Source organism: Trichosurus vulpecula, chromosome 2 (genome assembly GCF_011100635.1).
Source record: "Trichosurus vulpecula isolate mTriVul1 chromosome 2, mTriVul1.pri, whole genome shotgun sequence".
In the NCBI taxonomy this organism is placed as follows: domain Eukaryota; kingdom Metazoa; phylum Chordata; class Mammalia; order Diprotodontia; family Phalangeridae; genus Trichosurus; species Trichosurus vulpecula.
Window position 1 is genome coordinate 217027348 of NC_050574.1, and position 20431 is coordinate 217047778.

Consider the following 20431-nt stretch of genomic DNA (forward strand, 5'->3'; position numbering starts at 1 on the left):
ATGTAAAATATGGTAACTGGTTCCAGTCCAATGGAAATATACAATGCAAATTCAAATAATGTGATCACTTCAGAGGATCCATTATTTGTGCTAATTGGGACCTAGTTGTACCTTTAAAAGGTTCCTTCAGAGAACCATAGGATTTAGAACAGTGAATCAAGGTCTATAGGTTACTTCACAAATTCTCACATAGCTGAGATCCTTGAGATCATGTTTTTATGTGTCATAGGCAATGTTTTAGAAAAATCGAATACATTGGTGATGTCAACAGTATTGTCATTTCTTTCATTTTTTGCTTAAATTCCCAGGAATTCAAAGTAGTAGGGAACAGGCAAAAGAATACCCCATTCAAGCAGGAGAACAAATGAACACAGGAACTATGTGACTGAGCAAAAAATGCTTACTTTCAACATTAATCTTTACATTATCCATGTTGTGGGTGTTAATACAATAGATAGTCAAGCAGTAAGAAAACACTTGGAAAGTTAATCTAAAGCAGAAGTTCTTAACCTGAGGTCTGGGAACTTTATACATGTATTACATGCATACGATATATGCATATGCATATACCAACATATGCATATATGTATATCCATGTGTACATGTTTTATATGTTTAGATAACTGTTTTCAACATAATTGGTTTCCTTTGTAATGTTACATACTTTAATTTGTGCATTTAAAAAATTTATTCTGAAAAAGGACCCACAGGCTTCATCAGAACACTAAAGGGATCCATGACACCCACCAAAAAAGAGGTTAAAAATCCCAGACATAATTGCTATTGGGGTTTGAGATAAGTGAAAAAATGCAATTACTTTCCACAAACTTGTCCTTGAGTAGTTGTCTCCTGAAAGTGGGAGCTATTCCTTTAGGCTTATTCTACTTTGTACATGAAACATCAATGGAACAAGATTTCTTTCTGCTTCCTGCTAAATTCTCTTCATTGCAAAGAGCTATAGTTTACTTAAAAGAGAGATTTAGGGTAAGCAGTGGAATGAAAATCACAGCCTCAAGATGTTTACTGTTGGAAATATTTGAAACTATTCAGAAGAACTAGTTCCCTCCTAGAGGTATTTTTTAACTTCAAAAATGAACTTATGTTGCATGCACCAGCTTATTTTTAAGTCAAAGAAAATGGATCATTTTTAAGGCTTTGTTTTTACCACATACAGATAAATAGCTTTATCTGTAAATCTACATTAAATTTCATTTTCAATCTTAAATTCACTGTTTTCTTTCTTTTATTATTTGAAGAAAAATGATCATTGGAGCTCATCTTTTTAGGTATTTTCTCCAAAGGTGCAGATCTTAAGCTATCCATGCCTTCTCATTCATGAAGACTGTTATACATGGATTGAGGATCCATGTGCTGGAGGGCATCCTCTAGTCAGACTTGGGAAACCTGTGGCCTCAAGGCCATCTGTGGCCCTCTAGGTTCTCAAGTGCAGCCCTTTGACTGAATCCAAATTTCATAGAACAAATCTCCTTAACAAAAGGATTTCTTCTGTAAAATTTGGACTCGGGGTGGGGGGGGCAGAGCTAAGATGGTGGCTGGAAAGCAGGGACTTGGGTGAGCTCCCCACCACGTCCCTCCAAAAACCTATAAAATGGCTCTGAACAAATTCTAGAACTGCAGAACCCACAAAATAGCAGAGGGAAGCAAGGATCCAGCCCAGGACAGCCTGGATGGTTGCTGGATGCAGTCTATTGCACATGGAGTGGAGGGGAGCAGAGCTCAGCATGGGAGGCAGCAGGACCAACCAGACCAGGAGCCGGGCAGGACAGGCCCTAGCACCCTGAATCAGTGAGCTGCAGCAGTTACCAGACTTCTCAACCCACAAACACCAAAGACAACAGAGAAGGTTAGTGGGAAAAGCTGTGGGGATAGAGTTTGCGGTTCAGCCACCACCCCAGGGGCAGCAGGGGAGATGCAGCTACAGAACTACAGCTGCAGTTACTTCCAGCCCCAGGCCCACGTGGTGGGAGGAATTACGTGGCAGATCAGAGCAGGAGTGCAGAGCCTGCTGAAGATTTGTGTCAGGTCCGGGTTGGTGGTTCTTGAGGAAGGACGAGTGCTGGGGTGGCAGAGCTAGCTGTATAGAAATAGCTCTGAAATCAATGGTGCATCCCCTCAAGTTGGAACAAAGTACTCTTTGTTCTACAAGCAGTCATACCCCAACGAAAAACTCAAGGGTCAAGTAAGTTGGCTGGAAACATGGCCAGGCAGCAAAAACACACCCAGATTCAGTCTCAGACTTTGGAATCCTTCTTTGGTGACAAAGAAGACCAAAACATATGGCCTGAAGAAGTCAACAAAGTCCAAGAGCCTACACCAAAAACCTCCAAGAAAAACATGAACTGGTCTCAGGCCATGGAAGAGCTCAAAAAGGAGTTGGAAAAGCAAGTTAGAGAAGTAGAGGAAAAATTGGAACGAGAAATGAGAATGATGCAAGAAAACCATGAAAAACAAGTCAATAACTTACTAAAGGAGACCCAAAAAAATACTGAAAAAAATACTGAAGAAAACAACACTTTAAAAAATAGACTAACTCAAATTTCAAAAGAGCTCTAAAAAGCTAATGAGGAGAAGAATGCCTTGAAAGGCAAAATTACCCAAATGGAAAAGGAGGTCCAAAAGACCACTGAAGAAAATACTACCTTAAAAATTAGATTGGAGCAAGTGGAAGCTAGTGACTTGATGAGAAATCAAGATATTATAAAACAGAACCAAAGGAATGAAAAAATGGAACACAATGTCAAATATCTCATTGGAAAAACCACTGACCTAGAAAATAGATCGAGGAGAGATAATTTAAAAATTATTGGACTACCTGAAAGCCATGATCAAAAAAAGAGCCTAGATATCATCTTTCAAAAAATTATCAAGGAGAACTGCCCTGATATTCTAGAGCCACAGGGTAAAATAGAAGTTGAAAGAATCCACAGATTGCCTCCTGAAAAAGATCCCAAAAGGAAAACGCCTAGGAATATTGTCGACAAATTCAAGAGCTCCCAGATCAAGGAGAAAATATTGCAAGCAGCCAGAAAGAAACAATTTGAGTATTGTGGAAACACAATCAGGATAACACAAGATCTAGCAGCTTCTACATTAAGGGATCGAAGGGCTTGGGATATGATATTCCAGAGGTCAATGGAGCTAGGATTAAAACCAAGAATCACCTACCCAGCAAAACTGAGTATCATGCTCCAGAGCAAAATATGGATTTTCAATAAAATAGAGGACTTTCAAGCTTTCTCATTGAAAAGACCAGAACTGAATAGAAAATTTGACTTTCAAACACAAGAATCAAGAGAAGCATGAAAAGGTAATCAAGAAACGGAAATTGCAAGGGACTTACTAAAGTTGAACTGTTTTGTTTACATGACTACATAGAAAGATGATGTGTGTAATTCATGAGACCTCAGTATTAGGGTAGCTGAAGGGAATGTACATACATACATACATACATACATATGTGTATATATATATACATATACATATATATATATATATATATATGTACAGAGGGGAGAGGGTGAGTTGAATATGAAGAGATGATATCTAAAAAAATAAAATCAAATTAAGGGATGAGAGAGGAATACATTGAGAGAGGGGGAAAGGGAGAAATAGAATGGGGTAATATCTCACATAAAAGTGGCAATAAAAGGCAGTTTGTTGAAAGGGAAGAGGGGGCAGGTGAGGGGGAATGAGGGAATCTTGCTCTCATAGGATTTGACCTGAGGAGGGAATAACATACACACTCAATTGGATATCTTACCCCACAGGAAAGAAGGAGGAAGGACATAAAAAAGGGGGGACGATAGAAGGGAGGGCAGATAGGGGAAGGAGGTAATCCAAAGCAAAGACTTTTGAAAATGGATAGGGTCAAGCAAAAAATTGGATAAAGGGGGATTGGATAGGAGGGAGCAAAATATAGTTAGTCTTTCACAACATGAGTATTGTGGAAAGGTTTTACATAATGATATACATGTGACCTATGTTGAATTACTTGCCTTCTTAGGGAGAGTGGGTGGGAAGGGAAGAGAGGAGAGAATTTGGAACTCAAAGTTTTAAAAGCAGATGTTCAAAAAAAAGTTGTTTTTGCATGCAACTTGGAAATAAGATATGCAGGTAATGGGGCCTAGAAATCTATCTTGTCCTACAAGAAAGTAAGGGAAAATAGGATGGGGGGGAGTGGGGTGACAGAAGGGAGGGCTGACTGGGGAATGGGGCAATCAGAATATTTGCCATCTTGGAGTGGGGGGGGAGGGTAGAAATGGGGAGAAAATTTGTAATTCAAAATCTTGTCGAAATCAATGAGCTTCCTCATCTGGATTATATAACCTCTACAATCCCTTCTAGCTTTAAATAATACATGATTCTAAGAGGGTTTTTGTTGGATATAAATATGGTATTCCTCAGATAACCCTTCTTCAATCAATGCAAGACCACAGTTATTAAAAGAATCAGTTTTAAGTCATCTGTGTCATTGCCTCCAAAATGAGGATCTTTATTAAGAAATGGTGAACAAGCTCAAAGTGGCATTAAACTGACCTGTATCCAAGTGATGGTATAACCATCATTTGAATGTTTCTATTTTTTAAATTTATTTTATTTTTAATTTTTGGAATAAAATAAGCATTTCCATAACATAGTACAATAAAAGATGATTGTACTTGAAACTGTAAATCTACTATGCACAACTTCCTATTCCTTTCAAATATACAACAAAATTATCATGTAAATTTCTTTTTTCTCCTCTTTTTTCTTCCCTCCCCCCAGATGGCTACCATTAGACTCAAATAGGTATAGATATGTAAAATTATTCTATACATTTATTTATAGTTTATTTATCAGTTCTTTCCCTGGATGCAGATAGCGTGTTTCTTCATATGTCCTTTATAGTTAATTTTTAAAACACTCATTCCTTTTTTCTATCCCTCTCCTAGGTGTGTATATTCAAATAACAGAACTCTTCATGACCTCCAAAGGAGTGAATATACAAACTAAAAGTTAAAAATTGTCTTCCTTGCAGTAGTTATCCCTATGTGTACAAATACAGATCTAAGAAATTATATTCAAAGCAAAATTTACCAAAGAACTGAAATTTTAAAATTTTAGTGGTGGAAGGGAACTTGGAGCCCATGAATTTAACCTAATAATTAGGAAATCTAAAATAATTGCATCATATTATGCTAGCCGGGTACATTTTTGTAGATTCCGTCATCTGTAACATTGGTAACATTTTTATAAATTCAGAGGAAACACCGTTAAAGATAGATGCTTTAAAGAATATATTTTTATCATGGAAATATTACAATGCCAAAGATTATCATTATTTGTGTTGCATTAATATCAGGTAGAAATAAATCAAACTACCCTTAAATGTAATAGTCTTGCAGAAAAGATAAACTTGAAGTCATCACATTCAAATTAACATGAAACTTAGAACCTCTACAAATTTTTTTAAGGAGAGAGTACCTTAAGCAATCTAATCGCGGTCACCCAGCACGTCCTACTCTGCTCTTCATCTGCATAGAGCAGTTTCAGGTCTCGGCTCCCTCCTGCTTTGTTAGGCTAGAAGGCCACAGCACATTGTTTAGCATTAATGCATATCTTGAAGGTAACACCTGTTGAAATAAAAGCCACTAAAATTCTCCTATTTATGAGAAAGCTGCTTCTTTTTTTATCTTAAGAAAAAGTTAAAAGAAACTAAAGCTTACCTAAAAAAAAGCTGTGGCCTGCTTTTATGCATCTATCAAAATAGTAAGTCTGTACCTTTAAACAGAATCCATAGTTTCCTGGGGCTCCATGGGTCTTTTTGCCTGCCAATGCCATGTAAATATCACTATTGCCAAATTCACTGAAAAACTGCAAATGCCGTGGTTCCTAAAAGAAAATGAAATTGGAACATTTTTACCACCCTCAGCTTACTTGAATTATTTTTCCTAATATGCCTAATTTGTACTATGGAAGCAGAATTTTAAAATATCAGGACATTAAGGGTGAAATCTAATCTTAATGCCACCAAAGCAAAAAACAAAACAAAAAAACTCACAGATAAAACTAGGTCACTGCATCATTTAATTAAGGCTTCTTAAATTGGATATAGAGACCCTTTGTGTGGATCCATAGGCAGATTTCAGGGGGTCCATGAACTTGAATAAGGAAAAAATATTTTTACTTCATAGGACTAGTTTCCTCTGTAATGCTGTACATTTTATTTTATGCATTTAAAAAACATTCATCTGAGAATGGGTCCATAGGTTTTGCCAGACTTGCCAAAGGGGTTCATGGCATACAAAAAAAGGCTAAGACCTCATACATTAAACCTCTTCAACCTCTGCCCCATTTCAAAAGCCTAAGAATACACCAAGCAAAACAGTTTTTTCATATGCAAATTGATAATTATTATTCAGACTTGGAAAAAAGTTTTCCCATCATGCAAAATACAGCTTTGCTAATTTTGTGGTAATCATCTACCTCACACTTTCTGTAAGGAAAAAAAGATAACCACATTGGACTAATTTTCTTCCTTAACCAGTCTTTCTAACATTTGTACATAAAAATGGCAACTAAAATAGCTGACGATCTCAAATAGCAGCTAAATAAACAACTAAAAAAGCCTTCACAAGAAGAAACACATAATGGCTCCTGTTTCTTTTAGGACTTAACATCTCTCACATTCAGCTACAAAATAACACACTGTACACAGCATTAATATGAGCTATACAACTGTATATTTCTTTAAACGGGGAAAGATATATTGCTTAGGTAAATTTAATGAAATTAGTGGATAAGGAACTATGTCTAAATTTAAAGGCAAAGCAGAATCTTGGATGATTATTTCTTCCCTAGGAAATCAAGGATATTTAGGATGTGGTCATGGGAAATTACTAGGTCATTTTGCTTCTCTGATAGGTTAATAACACAGAGTAGTGCTGGAATTTGGGCTTGAAAGTTTAATCAGGATGGTCCAAATTCAACTACTTCTCAAGAGGGCACATGCAGGGTAATATAAGCAAGGAAACCAGCAGGGAACAGTGGTAATAAGACTGGAATAGGAGTCAGGATATAAGAGTTTCAGTCTCAGCTTTGCCACTGAACTATGTGACCTTTAGCATGTCACTGGTCATCTCTGGCCCTTGACTTCTTAGAAGAGTATATAGCAGAATCATCAAATCAAGAGAACATCAAAGTCCCTCCCAGAACACTCTATAAAACATTCCCAATGAGTGGTCATCCAACTTCTGTTTGATGATCTTTAAAATGAGAAGGAATCTACTCCCTTCTGAGGAAGTCCAATATATTTTTGGACAGTTCTAATTACTAGGAAGTTTTTCTTGATGTGGAGCTTAAATATGCCTCTGTCTCTGTAACTTCTATCCACTTCTCCAAGTTCTGCCCTTTAAGGATAAACAGAATAAGCCCAATCCCTATTCTGACTTATAGACATTTAAATCTTTGAAGGCAATTATATTTTCTCTAAATCTTCTCTCAATCTAATCCTAAAGAATGAGTGGGTCAAACAACAAATCATAGAAACAATTAGTAACTTCATTCAAGAGAATGACAATAATGAGACAACATACCAAAACTTATGGGATGCAGTGAAAGCAGTTCTTAAGGGAACTTTTATATCTCTGAATGCTTACATGAATAAAATAAAGGAGATCAATGAAGTGGGCATGCGACTGAAAAAGCTATAAAAAGAACAAATTGAAAATCCCCAATTAAATACCAAATTAGAAATATTGAAAACCAAAGGAGAGATCAATAAAATTGAAATCCAGAAAATTATTTAATTAATAAATAAAACTAAGAGCTGGTGTTATGAAAAAACCAATATAATTGATAAATCTTTAGTCAATTTGATTAAAAAAGAAAACCAAATTACCAGTATCAAAAATGAAAAGGGTGAATTCCCCTCAAATGAAGAAGAAATTAAAACAATAATTAGGAATTATTTTGCCCAATTGTATGCCCATAAATTTGATAATCTCAGGGAAATGGATGAATATTTACAAAAATATAAATTTCCAGATTAACAGAAGAGGAAATAAAACACTTAAATATCCCCACCTCAGAAAAAAAAAATTGAACAAGTCATCAATGAGCTCCCTAGGAAAAAATCTCCAGGGCCAGATGGTTTTACATGTGAATTCTATCAAATATTTAAAGAACAATTAATTCCAATACTTTATAGACTATTTGGGAAAATAGGTAAACAAGGAATCCTACCAAATTCTTTTTATGACACAAATATGGTACTAATTTCTAAACTGGGAAGAGCCAAAACAGCAAAGAAAATTATAGACCAATTTCCTTAATGAATATAGATGCAAAAATTTTAAATAAAATATTAGCAAAAAGATTACAGCAACTTATCATGAGACTAATACATTATGACCAGGTAGGATTTACTCCAGGATTGCAAGGCTGGTTCAATATTAGGAAAGCTATCAGTATAATTGATCATATCAACAACAATACTAGCATAAACCATATGATTATCTCAATAGATGCAGAAAAAGCTTTTGATAAAATACAACACTTATTCCCATTAAAAACACTAGAAAGCATAGGAATAAATGGAGTCTTCCTTAAAATTATAAGTAACACCTACCTAAAACCACTAGCAAGCATTATATGTACTGGGGATAAGCTAGATACATTTCCAATAAGATCAGGGGTGAAACAAGGATGTCCATTATCACCCCTATTATTCAATTCGGTACTAGAAATGTTAGCTTGAACAATAATAAAAAAAAGAAATTGAAGGAATTAGAATAGGCAAAGAAGAAACTAAGTTATCCCTCTTTGCAGATGATATGATGATATACTTAGAGAATCCTAGAGAATCAAGTGGGAAAAAAGTACTTGAAATAATAAATAACTTTAACAAAGTTGCAGGATATAAAATAAACCCACATAAATCCACAGCAATCCTATATAATACTAACAAAGCCCAACAGCAAGAGATAGAAAGAGAAATTCCATTTAAAGTTATTGTAGACAATATAAAATATTTGGGTGTCTACCTTCCAAGACAAACCCAGAAACTATATGAACACAATTCCAAAACACTTCTCACACAGATAAAGTCAGATCTAAATAAATGGAAAAAACATCAGTTGCTCATAGTTAGGCTGAGCTAATATAATAAAAATGACAATTTTACCTAAATTAATTTACTTATTTAGTGCCATACCAATCAAACTACCAAAAAATTATTTTATAGAGCTAGATAAAATAATAACAAAATTCATCTGGAAGGACAAAAGATCCAAAATATCAAGAGAATTAATGAAAAGAAATGTTAGGGAAGGAGGCCTAGCCATACCAGATATTAAACTGTATTATAAAGCAACAATCATCAAAACTACTCGGTACTGGCTAAGAAACAGAGCGGTGGATCAGTGGAATAGGTTAGGTACACAAGATGCAGTAGTCAATGAATATAGTAATCTACTCCTTGATAAACCCAAAGAGTCCAGCTTCTGGCATATGAACTCACAAAAACTGCTAGGAAAACTGGAAAATACTGCGGCAGAAATTGGGCATAGACCAATATCTTAACTCCATATACCAAAATAAAGTCAAAATGGATTCACGACTTAGATATAAAGGCTGATACTATAAGCAATTTGGAAGAGAAGGGAATAGTTATGGAAAAGGGAAGAATTTATGACTAAACAAGAGGAAGAGGGCATTACAAAATGCAAAATAGATAATTTTGATTATGTTAAATTGAAAAGTTTTTGTACAAACAAATCTAATACAACCAAGATTAGGCAGGAAGCAAAAAGTTGGGAAAGAATTTTTACAACCGGTGTCTCTGACAAAGGCCTCATCTCTAAAATATACAGGGAACTGAGGCAAATTTTTAAGAACACACGTCATGCTCCAATTGATAAATGGTCAAAGGACATGAAGAGGAAGTTTTCAGAGGAAGAAATTAAAAATATCTATAGTCATATGAAAAAATGCTCTAAATCACTATTGATTAGAGAAATGCAAATCAAAACAACTCTTGGTACCGCATCTCTTGTCAGATTGACTAACATGTCAAAACAGGAAAATGATAAATGCTGGAGATTTGGGAAAATTGGAACACTATTGCACTGTTGGTGGAGTTGCAAACTGATCCAACCATTCTGGAGAGCAATTTGGAACTATGCTCAAAGGACTACAAAAATGTACATACCCTTTGACCCAGCAATACCACTTCTAGGGCTGTATCCCAAAGAGATCATACAAGGGGGGAAAGGACCCATAGGTACAAAAATATTTATAGCAGCTCTTTTTGTGGTGGCAAAGAATTGGAAATCAAGGGGATGGCCATGAATTGAGGAATGGCTAAACAACTAATTGTAGTATATGAATGGAATGGAATGCTATTGTGCTATAAGAAATGAGGAGCAGATGGACTTCACAAGAGCCTGGAGAGTCTTATATGATCTGATGATGAGTGAAGGGAGCAGAACCAGGAGAACATTGTACACAACTACAGACACATTGCTTCTGTGTGGACTAACTTTGATAGGCTTGGCTCTTCTCGACAAGGCAAAGCTCCAAAAGACTCATGATGGAAAAGGTTGTCCACATCCAGAGAAAGAATTATGGAGTCTGAATGCAGATTGAAGCAAACTATTTGTTCTCTCTCTTTTTTTCTTTTTTCTTTTATTTTTGGCTTTGTTACATCTTTCTTATGGGTACATTTCATTGGTTATAATTCTTTACAACTTGATTATTTGGAAAATAAGTTTAATGTGGAGGTAAATAAGTGTATCAGATTATGTGCTGTCTTGGGGAGAAAGGGGGGAAGAAAAGGAGGGGGAGAAAATTTGGAACTCAAAAACTTGTGGAACTGAATGTTGTAAACTAAAATTAAATAAATAAATAAATCTTCTCTCCTCAGAATTTCTTAAGCTAATTGTGGCATGATATGATTGCAAGGTCTTTCTCCCTGCTGGTTTTCTTCTTCCATCTATTATCCAGCATAGAACTTAACATAATATTCCAGCAGTGTACAAGGGCAAGCAAAGTGGGACTTTTTACTGGTTTTTCTTTTGGAGTGCTTCTCAGCACCAAGGTAATCAAGTACCTTCGATTGAGTCTTGCCTTTGTTTGTAGGAATGCCCACACCCTTTTGCTATTTAGGTCAGGAGAGATGTGAAGCCCTAAAGATGTGTGAAGCTCTCAGGCCCTGAGAAAGGATACATATATATTCTTTTTTTTTTCTGGACAGAGATATTGTTTATTTTCATTTTTCATTGTAGAAAAACACCTCAACAATGTAACTTAACTGACTTCATAATCACAAAATGGACAGCTTATTAAAATGTATATAATATATGTTTCTTCAAAATCAAAATAACCAACTGAAAAATATTAAATATCATCACTTAATTTAGTCTTTTGACCAAGAAGTCAAGATTATCTTTTTTTTTAAAAAAAGGTGTTTTATTTATTTTTAGTTTACCACACACGGTTCTACATAGTTTTGAGTTCCAGTTTTTCTCCCCCCCCCTCCCTCCTCCCTCCCCAAGACGGCATGAAGTCTCATATAACTGTCATGATACATATATATTCTAAGGTTAGTATTTTGTTTGGGGCTCCCATTGGAAGAATATTGGTGTGGAGACCCTGGGTAGCCATTAAGGAGACCCCCGGCTTTGAAACCCATTCTCTCTCGGGTAAGTATGTATGTATAGCTTTGGTCAGACATCTAGAAGTCTGTTGATTTGTGTTATTTACTCTGTTATATTTTCTCTGTTTGTAATTTCTGTTTATATTTGCTCTGAAGTTCAGGGTTCTTTTTGCCCTGAACTAAGTGAATGATATATGTATGTTTAATTAAAGTGAGATTGTAAACCCCTTAAAGTGTCTTTCCTTAGAAAAGCAAATCAAAGAACCTGTGCTAGCAGCCCTCCTGTGTGCTAGTGTTATCAGCCTTACACAGCCACAGTAGTGGCAAGTAGCACTGTTGTTACACAGCGGTCTGACCAAAATACAATACAGTAAAATTAATACATCTTTAGTTCTGGATGCTGCACTTCTCTTGATGCAAGCTCAAATTACATTTGTTTTTTTTTTTTGACTGCCATTGCATATTGTTAAAATATACTATGGCAAAGTTTAGTCCACTGAAACCTACAATCCTTTTTCAAACTAACTGCTGAGTAAGCCACATCCTCATTTTCTATTTGTGCAGTTGACTTTTTTAATCCAAGAATGGGGCTTAATATGTATTCTTATTAATTTCATCTTATTAGATTTGGCCCAATGAGATCTTTTTGGATCTTGTCAACCAACTTTATGAACTATTCCTCCCAATTTAGGACTTTAGAACTAGAAGGGACCCTAGAGGTCATTTAATCTTTCACCTATTGAAGGAATATATTGAACATGATAATCTCTAAGGTCTCATCTAACTCAAACATCCTATGACTGAGAGGGCAGAAGCAAGATGGTGGATTAGAGGCAGTTACTAGCTGGACCCTCCCAGCATTCCCCTCCAAACAACCTTAAGTTAACTCCTCAAATCACATTTTGGAGCAAAAAAGACAACAAAAAGGCAGAGCGAAACATTTTTGTAGCCTAAGACAACTTGGGACATCAGCAAGAGAAGTGTGTAACACTGAGGTGGGAATCAGCCCAGAGAACAGCAGCAGCAGGAGCCATGGGTCTTGAAGGTGGCTATGGCAGCAGCAGCAGCAACTTTGGGAGCTCTCAGCCCAGAGGGATGGTAAGGGGGTTGACAACTGGTCAGCAAAAGATCATGAGAGACCCTTTGCTGGCACTGGATGCAACTCATACTGATTAACAACTCTGTTACCAATGCACAGTTCTTGGTCATAGTTCAAGGGCAGAAAGGGGTGTTTGTGTTAAGTCACAAAGGAGTAAGGACTCTGGTCTAAGTTCTAAGGTGGAGAGGAACACTAGCATTTGTGGCTGCTGAAGAGCAGGGGCCCTGGTGACAGTTCCAAGACCAAGAGGAATGCTAACACAACCAGCTGCAGGAGAACAAGGTAAAGATGAAAGTGAAGACTAGGAGAGCAGTGACCACACCTCTCCCTGGATCACAACACTTTGGAAGCACCAAAAATTTGCAGTCCCCCAGAACTAGCTTTGACAACAGTAGAACAAAAAAGGTTGAAGTTTGAGACAGTGCATTCTCCCACCCCCAGGGAAACAGAGCCCAATTTCAACATAACATTCAAAGACAAGAAATAGATTGGAAAATGAGTAAACAACACAAAAAAGAACTTGACCATAAAAAGCTACTGTGGTTGCAGGAAAGACCAAGGCATAAATTCAGAAAAAGACAATAATGTGAAAACAGCTACAAGCAAAGCCTCAAAGAAAAATGCAAATTGGACACAAACCCAACAAGAATTCCTTGGAGCATTAACTAAAGAGATAAGTTGTAGAGGAAAAATTGGAGAAAGAAATGAGAGTGACACAAGAAAAATAGGAAAAGAAAATTAATGGTTTGGTAAAAGAGACACAACAATACTGTAGAAAATAATACCTTAAAAAACAGAATTGGCCTAACAATAAAAGAAGCAGAAAATTCACTAAGAACTAATTAAAAAGCAGAATTGGGCAACTGAAAGCTAATGACTCCATGAGACATCAATAAACAATAAAACAAAGTCAAAACAACGAAAAAATAGAAGAAAATATGAAATATCTCATTAGAAAAACAACTGATCTGGAAATAATATCAAGGACAGAAAATTTAAGAATACTGGATTACCCAAAAGTCATGATTAGAAAAAGAGCCTAGCTATCATATTTCAAGAAATAATCAAGAAAATTGCCCCAATATTTTATAAAGATCCAGAGGATAAAATAGAAATTGGAAGAATCCACGGATCACCTCCCGAAAGAGATCCCAAAATGAAAATTCCCTGGAACATTATAGCCAAATTTCAGATCTCCCATATCAAGAGGAAAATACTTCAAGCAACAAGAAAGAAATGATTCAAATATCACGGAGCCCCAGTCAGCATCACACAAAATTTAGCACTTCCACATTACAGGAGTGGAAGGCCTAGAATACTGTAACCCAGGAGGCGAAGGAACTAGGCTTACAACCAACAATCACTTACCCAGCAACACTGAGTGTAATCCTTCAGGGGAAAAGTGGAAATTTAAAGAAATAGAGGACTTTCAAGCATTCTTGATGAAAAAACATGAGCTGAAGAGAAAATGTGACATTCAAACAGAAGACTCAAGAGAAGATAAACATGAAGGTAAATATGAAATCAATAAGAAGGTAAATGTGAAAGAGCAATCATAAGGGACTCAATAAAGTCAAACTGTTTACATTCCTATATAGGAAGGTGACACATGTAACTCCTAAGAACTTTACCTTTATTAGGGCAGTTAAAAAGAGTTTACATAGATAGAGGGCATGAATATGAGTCAATTATGTTAGAATGATCTCCCACGAAAAAGAAAGGGTAAGAAAAAGAGGTGCACTGGGAGAAAGGAGAAGGAAGAGGCACAATGGGGAAATTTTTCTCACATAAAAAGAGGCAGGCAAGGAGGAGCTTTTACAATGAAAAGGAAAATGTGGGTGGGCAATGCTTGAATCTTACTCTCATTGAAACTTGTTCAAAGAGGGATGAATATACACACTCAGGTATATAGATATAACTTACCCAACAGGGAAATAGGAAGGGAAGGGGATAAGAGAAGTGGGGGTGGGAATAAAGGGGAGGCCAGACTAAGGGAGGCAGTGGTTAGAAGCAAAATAGACTTTTGAGGAGGAACGGGATAAAAGGAGGAAGTGAAGGAAACAGAAGATTATGGAATGGAAGGAAATACACAGTTAGTAATTGTAACTGCGAAGGTGAATGGGATGAGTTCACCCATAAAAGAAAAGCAGGTAGAATGGATTAGAAACCAGACTCCTACACTGTTGGTTGCAGGAGACACAGTTGAAATAGAAAGAAACTTACACAGAATTAAAATAAAGGGCTAGAGCAAAATCTAATATACTTCAGCTGAGATTAAAAAAAAAAAGCAGGGGTAGCAATCATGATCTTAGAGAAAACAAAAGCAAAAATAACCCTAATTAAAAGACATAATCAGGGAGACCACATTTTGCTAAAAGGTACCATAGACAATGAAGTAATAGCAAAACATTTTACAGCAAGTTTCTCTGATGAAGACCTTATTTCTCAAATATGTACTGTATACAGAAATGAGTCAAATTTATTAAAAATAAAAGGACGCATTCCCCAATTAATAAATGGTCAAAAGACATGATCAGAGAGTTTTCAGAAGAAGAAATCAAAGCTACCTATAGTCATATGAACAAATGCTCTACATTACTATTGCTTAGAGAAATGAACATTAAAACAACTTTAAAATAATCACACCTATCGGAAATAACAAATAATGGAGGAGAAATACAGGTACACTAATGAACTGCTAATGGAGTAGTAAAGTGGTCCAATCATTGTAGAAAACAGTTTGGATTTATTCTCAAAGTGCTATAAAATTGTGCAATACTCAGCAATGCTACTACTAGATCTATATCCCAAAGAGATCAAAGAAAAGGGAATAGAAAATGTATGTACAAAAATGTTTATAGCAGCTCTTTTTATGCTGGCAAGGAATTGTAAATCAAGGGAATGGTCATCAATTAGCAAATGGTTGAACAAGTTGTGGCATATGATTGCATGGAGTACTGTTGTGCTAAAATGATGGGGGGTAAGTAGGTCAGAAAAACATGGCATGACCTATATGAACTGATGCAGTGAGTGAAGTGAGAAGAACTGGGAGATCACTGAACTGTGAAAGATTTGGCTACTCTGATCACTACAATGATCTAAGATAATTCCAAAGGACTCAAGATGAAAAAATGCTATCCACCTCCAAAGAGGGAACTGGTAAATTCTGAATGTAAATTGAAGTATACCTTTCTCACTTTATTTTTCTTGCTTTTGCAATATGACTAATATGCAAATGTTTTACGTGATTTCACATGTATAACTGATCTATTACTTGCCTTCTTAGTTGGTGGAGTTGAGAAAGGCAGAGAATTTGGAAATCAAAATATAAAAAGAAAAGAATGTTTAAAATAAATATTTTTAAAAGACTTTTTGTCCCCACAGATATCCACAGTCTATATCTTTATTGAGGACCTGACAATGGCTAAAACTTTGATGTGGCCTATCCTAGCACTTGCCAGTGAGAAAAAGAGAAAAAATCTCTACCTGATATCAGAAGTTATAGCTCTTCTGAGCAAAAGGAATAAGCATACTTACTGAGAAATAAGGGATTTCTTTAAAGATGAAATGAAATCTTCTCTGATGATACTATAGGTCACCATGGAACCGGATTACTAAGAGTTGAAGGGTGAAGTCAAGCTGTTGTAGGACTTGAAAATGGAATTGCAATTCTCAGCAGTAAACTAAATTCAAATAATGACAGTGCTTTTTGGAAGGATGGGGAACAATCAGGTGTCTAAAGGTGCAAACTTAAGGAAGAAGATCCTTATGGAATTGGCAGTAACTTTAGGGAGCTGGAAAAAAAAATCTGACCACCTGAAAGTAGAAGAAAAGGAAATACAGTTTTCTAGACAAAAAGGACTTTGGGGATAGTGATTACACCAGAGAATTTAAATATTTGGAGCTATTGTTTTTCAATCTATCTAGGTAGAGACATGAAAAACCTCCTCATTTTTAGACTTTAGAGAATAATCCCACGAGGGAGTAAAGGGGATGGATAAGAATGAGAGGATAATCTTTACAGTAAGGAAAGTTGCACATCACTTGGGGGAAGAGACTTAAGGTGCATCTGAGCACAGCATTGTCTCTCAGTGAAGGGAAATCTGCAAACAGGGGTTTAACGCTCACTAATTCATCTGGCCAAAGTGGCAGTGAGCAAAAGAAAGAAAACCTTCCTATTTGTAACATCCAAATTAATTTCCCAAGGCATAGAGGATGGGATGAATTAATAGCAATAACTCACACTGATTCAATGTTTTCTTTTTTCTTGAGGTGGGTAGGCAGGGCAATTGGGGCTAAGTGACTTGCCCAAGGTCATACAACTAGTAAGTGTGTCAAGTGTCTGAGGCCAGATTTGAACTCAGGTCCTCCTGACTCCAGGGACGGTGCTTTACTCACTTGATGCAGCGTTTTTTAATTCACAAATTGCTTCCTCACAACAACCTTGTGATACAACTAGCGTAAGTATTATTTACAAGAAAATTAAGCTTTACTATCCATAGTCATATGAAAAAAAACACTACAAATCATTATTGATTAGAGAAATGCAAATTAAAACAACTCTGAAAAACCTGGGAAGACTTATACAAACTAATGCTGAGTGAGGTGAGCAGAACCAGGAGAACACTGTACACTGTACACACAGTAAAGCAACATTCTGTGCAATGATCAACTATGATAGACTTAACTCTTCTAAGCAAAACAATGATCCAAGATAATTCCGAAAGACTCATGATGGAAAATGCTATCCACATCCAGAGAAAGAACTCTGGAGTCTGAATGCAGAAAGAAGAATTCTATTTTCACTTTCTGTTTGTTTTTTGTTTTTTCCTTCTCATTATTTTTCCCTTTTGTTCTGATTCTTTTTTCACAATATGACAAATGCGGAAATATGTTTAACATGCTTGTACACGTATAACCTATATCAGATTGCTTGCTGTCTTGGAGAGGGAAGGGAGGGAGGGAAAAAAATTGGAATTCAATATCTTGCAAAAATGAATGTTGAAAACTATCTTTACATATAATTGAAAAAATAAAGTACTAATAAATATGAAAAAATCAACTCTGACATGCCACGTCATACATATCAAATTGGCTAATATAAAAGAAAAGAAAAAAGTAAAATGTTGGAGGCAATGTGGGAAAATCGGTACACTAATGCACTGTTGGTGGAATTGTGAACTGATTCAACCATTCTGGAGAACAATTTGGAACTACTGGTTAGTTGTATTACTTCCCTATGGTAGATAGCACATTCTCTGCACAAAAGCAAGATTACTAATATAGTTATAATTTCTTTGCAGATGCAATCACTCAGTTCAATGGCACTGAAAACCTTTTGCTCTCTGATTTTCAGACAGAAATTCAGAAAGTAAGAAGTCTTAAATTCTAAGACACAAGGTCTTAAGTTTCAAATTTTCCTAAGAGCTATGTCATTTTTTTCTCTCATATTGCTAAAAAATGATCACAGAGAAATTGGGCGAAAATAGCCAATACCTAAAGAACATTTTCAAGTTTTCAAAATATTGTGTCCCTTGACAGTCTCAAGGAAACAGCAACAACCAAGGTATTCGCCTCTTTCATGGAATATGATGAGAGCAGAATCTGCGAAGAATGGCTTTTCCTAAAGATGATAAGGACATCCACGTTCTCAAGTGCGTAGATGACATAGTGCTAAACAAATTACGGCCTGCAACACTGTAGAGCCCTTTGAATTCAATCCCTAATCACTCAGAGAGTGTGGCCTAACTATCTATGCAAGGAAAACATGTGAAGAGTACCTAGAATTTTGATTATGATAGACTCATCTCGCTTCAGATTGCACTCTGGATTCTGTCTACCATGCCCCAGAAACCTCTTCATCCTGGGAGTTCACTCCAGCCCTGGAATTCCTACATCGGAAGTATCCCCCACCCCTGCAGAGGAAGCTAAGCAGTACAGTGGGATAGAGTGCTGGGCCTGGAGCCAGTAAGTTCTGAGTTTAAATATGGCCTCAGACAATTCCTAGCTGTGTGGCCTTAGGCAAGTCACTTAATTGCTGCCTGCCTCAGTTTCCTCATCTGTAAAATGGGAATTATAATGGAACTGATTGTGAGGACCAAATGAAATAATATTTGAAGCACTTAGCACAGTGTCTGGAACATAGCAAGTACCTAATAAGTGCTTATTTTCTTCCCTCCTTCCCTATGACCTTTCCCTCTGATAGGAAGGCTTCTCTAAGAACCAGCATTTAAGGAGGCCATCCAGTCCAGTCATGTCTTTATTCCTCTCTAAGCTGTACTCGGGACATTCAGGTACATTGTCTCCACCATCCACCTCAACCACTTTCTTCTTCATTTTATGTGCTTTATTCCTCCATTAGAATGTGACCTCATTGAAGACAGGACTATTTTTCTTTCTGCTTGCACGTATATTCTCAGCACTTAGCATTAAGCACAGATTAAGCATTTAATAAATGCTTGTTGGAAGTGAGTCATAAACAGTTCAACCGACCAACCATGGAGTTGACCCTTCAGTAGTATATATGCATGTGAAGAGAGACAGAGACAGAGAAAGAGATATAGGGTGTTTTAAAGTCTTATTGTATTTTAAGTGCAGAGACAGTTTTAAGCTGCTAAAGCTTAAAACTGCACCAAACTTCCTTTTGGGATAGAGAGTGTGTGTGTGTGTGTGTGTGTGTGCGTGTGCGTGTGCATGTGCGTGTGTGTGATGTTCAATGAACTAGGCCTAAAACTGAAAAGTTGGAGGGCAATAGGCAGAATTGCATTTGGAAAGTTGTGTGGCACTATTAATAATACCCAAGCTTCTCCCTGAAAGAAAGACCATTTTTTAAATATAAATATTCTTCTGATAATGGTGATGTATGGCTGTGGAGAATGGAATAACCTTTAAAGAATTAAAATTTCTGGTTACCCATGGATTAATTTAGTATGTGAAAAAGCTCTCTGTGTATTTGTTTGTCTTTCAACATTCCTAATGAAAAGACCTAAGCTGAACAGAAACTTCAAAATTTAAAGACAAGAGTCAAGAGAAACATAAAAGGTAAATACATTTTAGGTATTTACCTTAAAAAGGTAAATGCCTCCGATAATAAATACATGATAATAACTGGATAATAGTCTAATGGGGAAGAACAATCAAGTATACCTTCAAAATCTCAGGGGAAAAAAGAAAAAAGAAATATACCGGGAAAGTAAAGAGGAAGAAGAGGAATTCCTCATAACCAAGTGCTTGAGAAAAGGAGTATACAGCCATGGAGAAAGGGTAGGAGTGATCATCAATGAACTTCGAACTTGTCTGAACCAGGTTAGGGAGGGTGAACACACAGACACACACAAAGTGTTTGATACAGAAATACATTAAACTTGACAGAGAAACAGGAGGGAACAGGGAAAGGGAGCTTTAAGAAGGAGGTTAGTATTAGGGAGGGAACAGTTGCAAACAAGACAAATTTCAGCTTTTGAATGCTGATTGTGAAGAAGGATTTAAAGGGAAAAAAGACTGGGTAATAACCAATGATCAGGATCTGGGAGAAGAGAAGAAAGAAGGGTCAGTGAAACAGAAACATCTCACTCCAATTACAAAGCATTAACATCTTTGCGCAAGTTATACCACTCCCAGGACAATACCCCCCAAAAAATTCAAATTAAAAGAAAATTATCTACATGTACAAAAAT

General features: G+C 36.3%; 1 protein-coding gene across 1 annotated transcript in view; it reads right to left on the reverse strand.

Annotated features, from left to right (window-relative positions):
* GRB14 (growth factor receptor bound protein 14) overlaps positions 1-20431 on the reverse strand; it is a 153527-nt gene that overhangs the window by 13013 nt on the left and 120083 nt on the right. The window contains exons 7-8 of the mRNA XM_036747888.1: positions 5782-5892; positions 5485-5580 (exon numbers count right to left, since the gene is read on the reverse strand). Coding sequence (XP_036603783.1) covers positions 5485-5580; positions 5782-5892 — 207 coding nt within the window. The remainder of the gene's footprint in view (positions 1-5484; positions 5581-5781; positions 5893-20431) is intronic.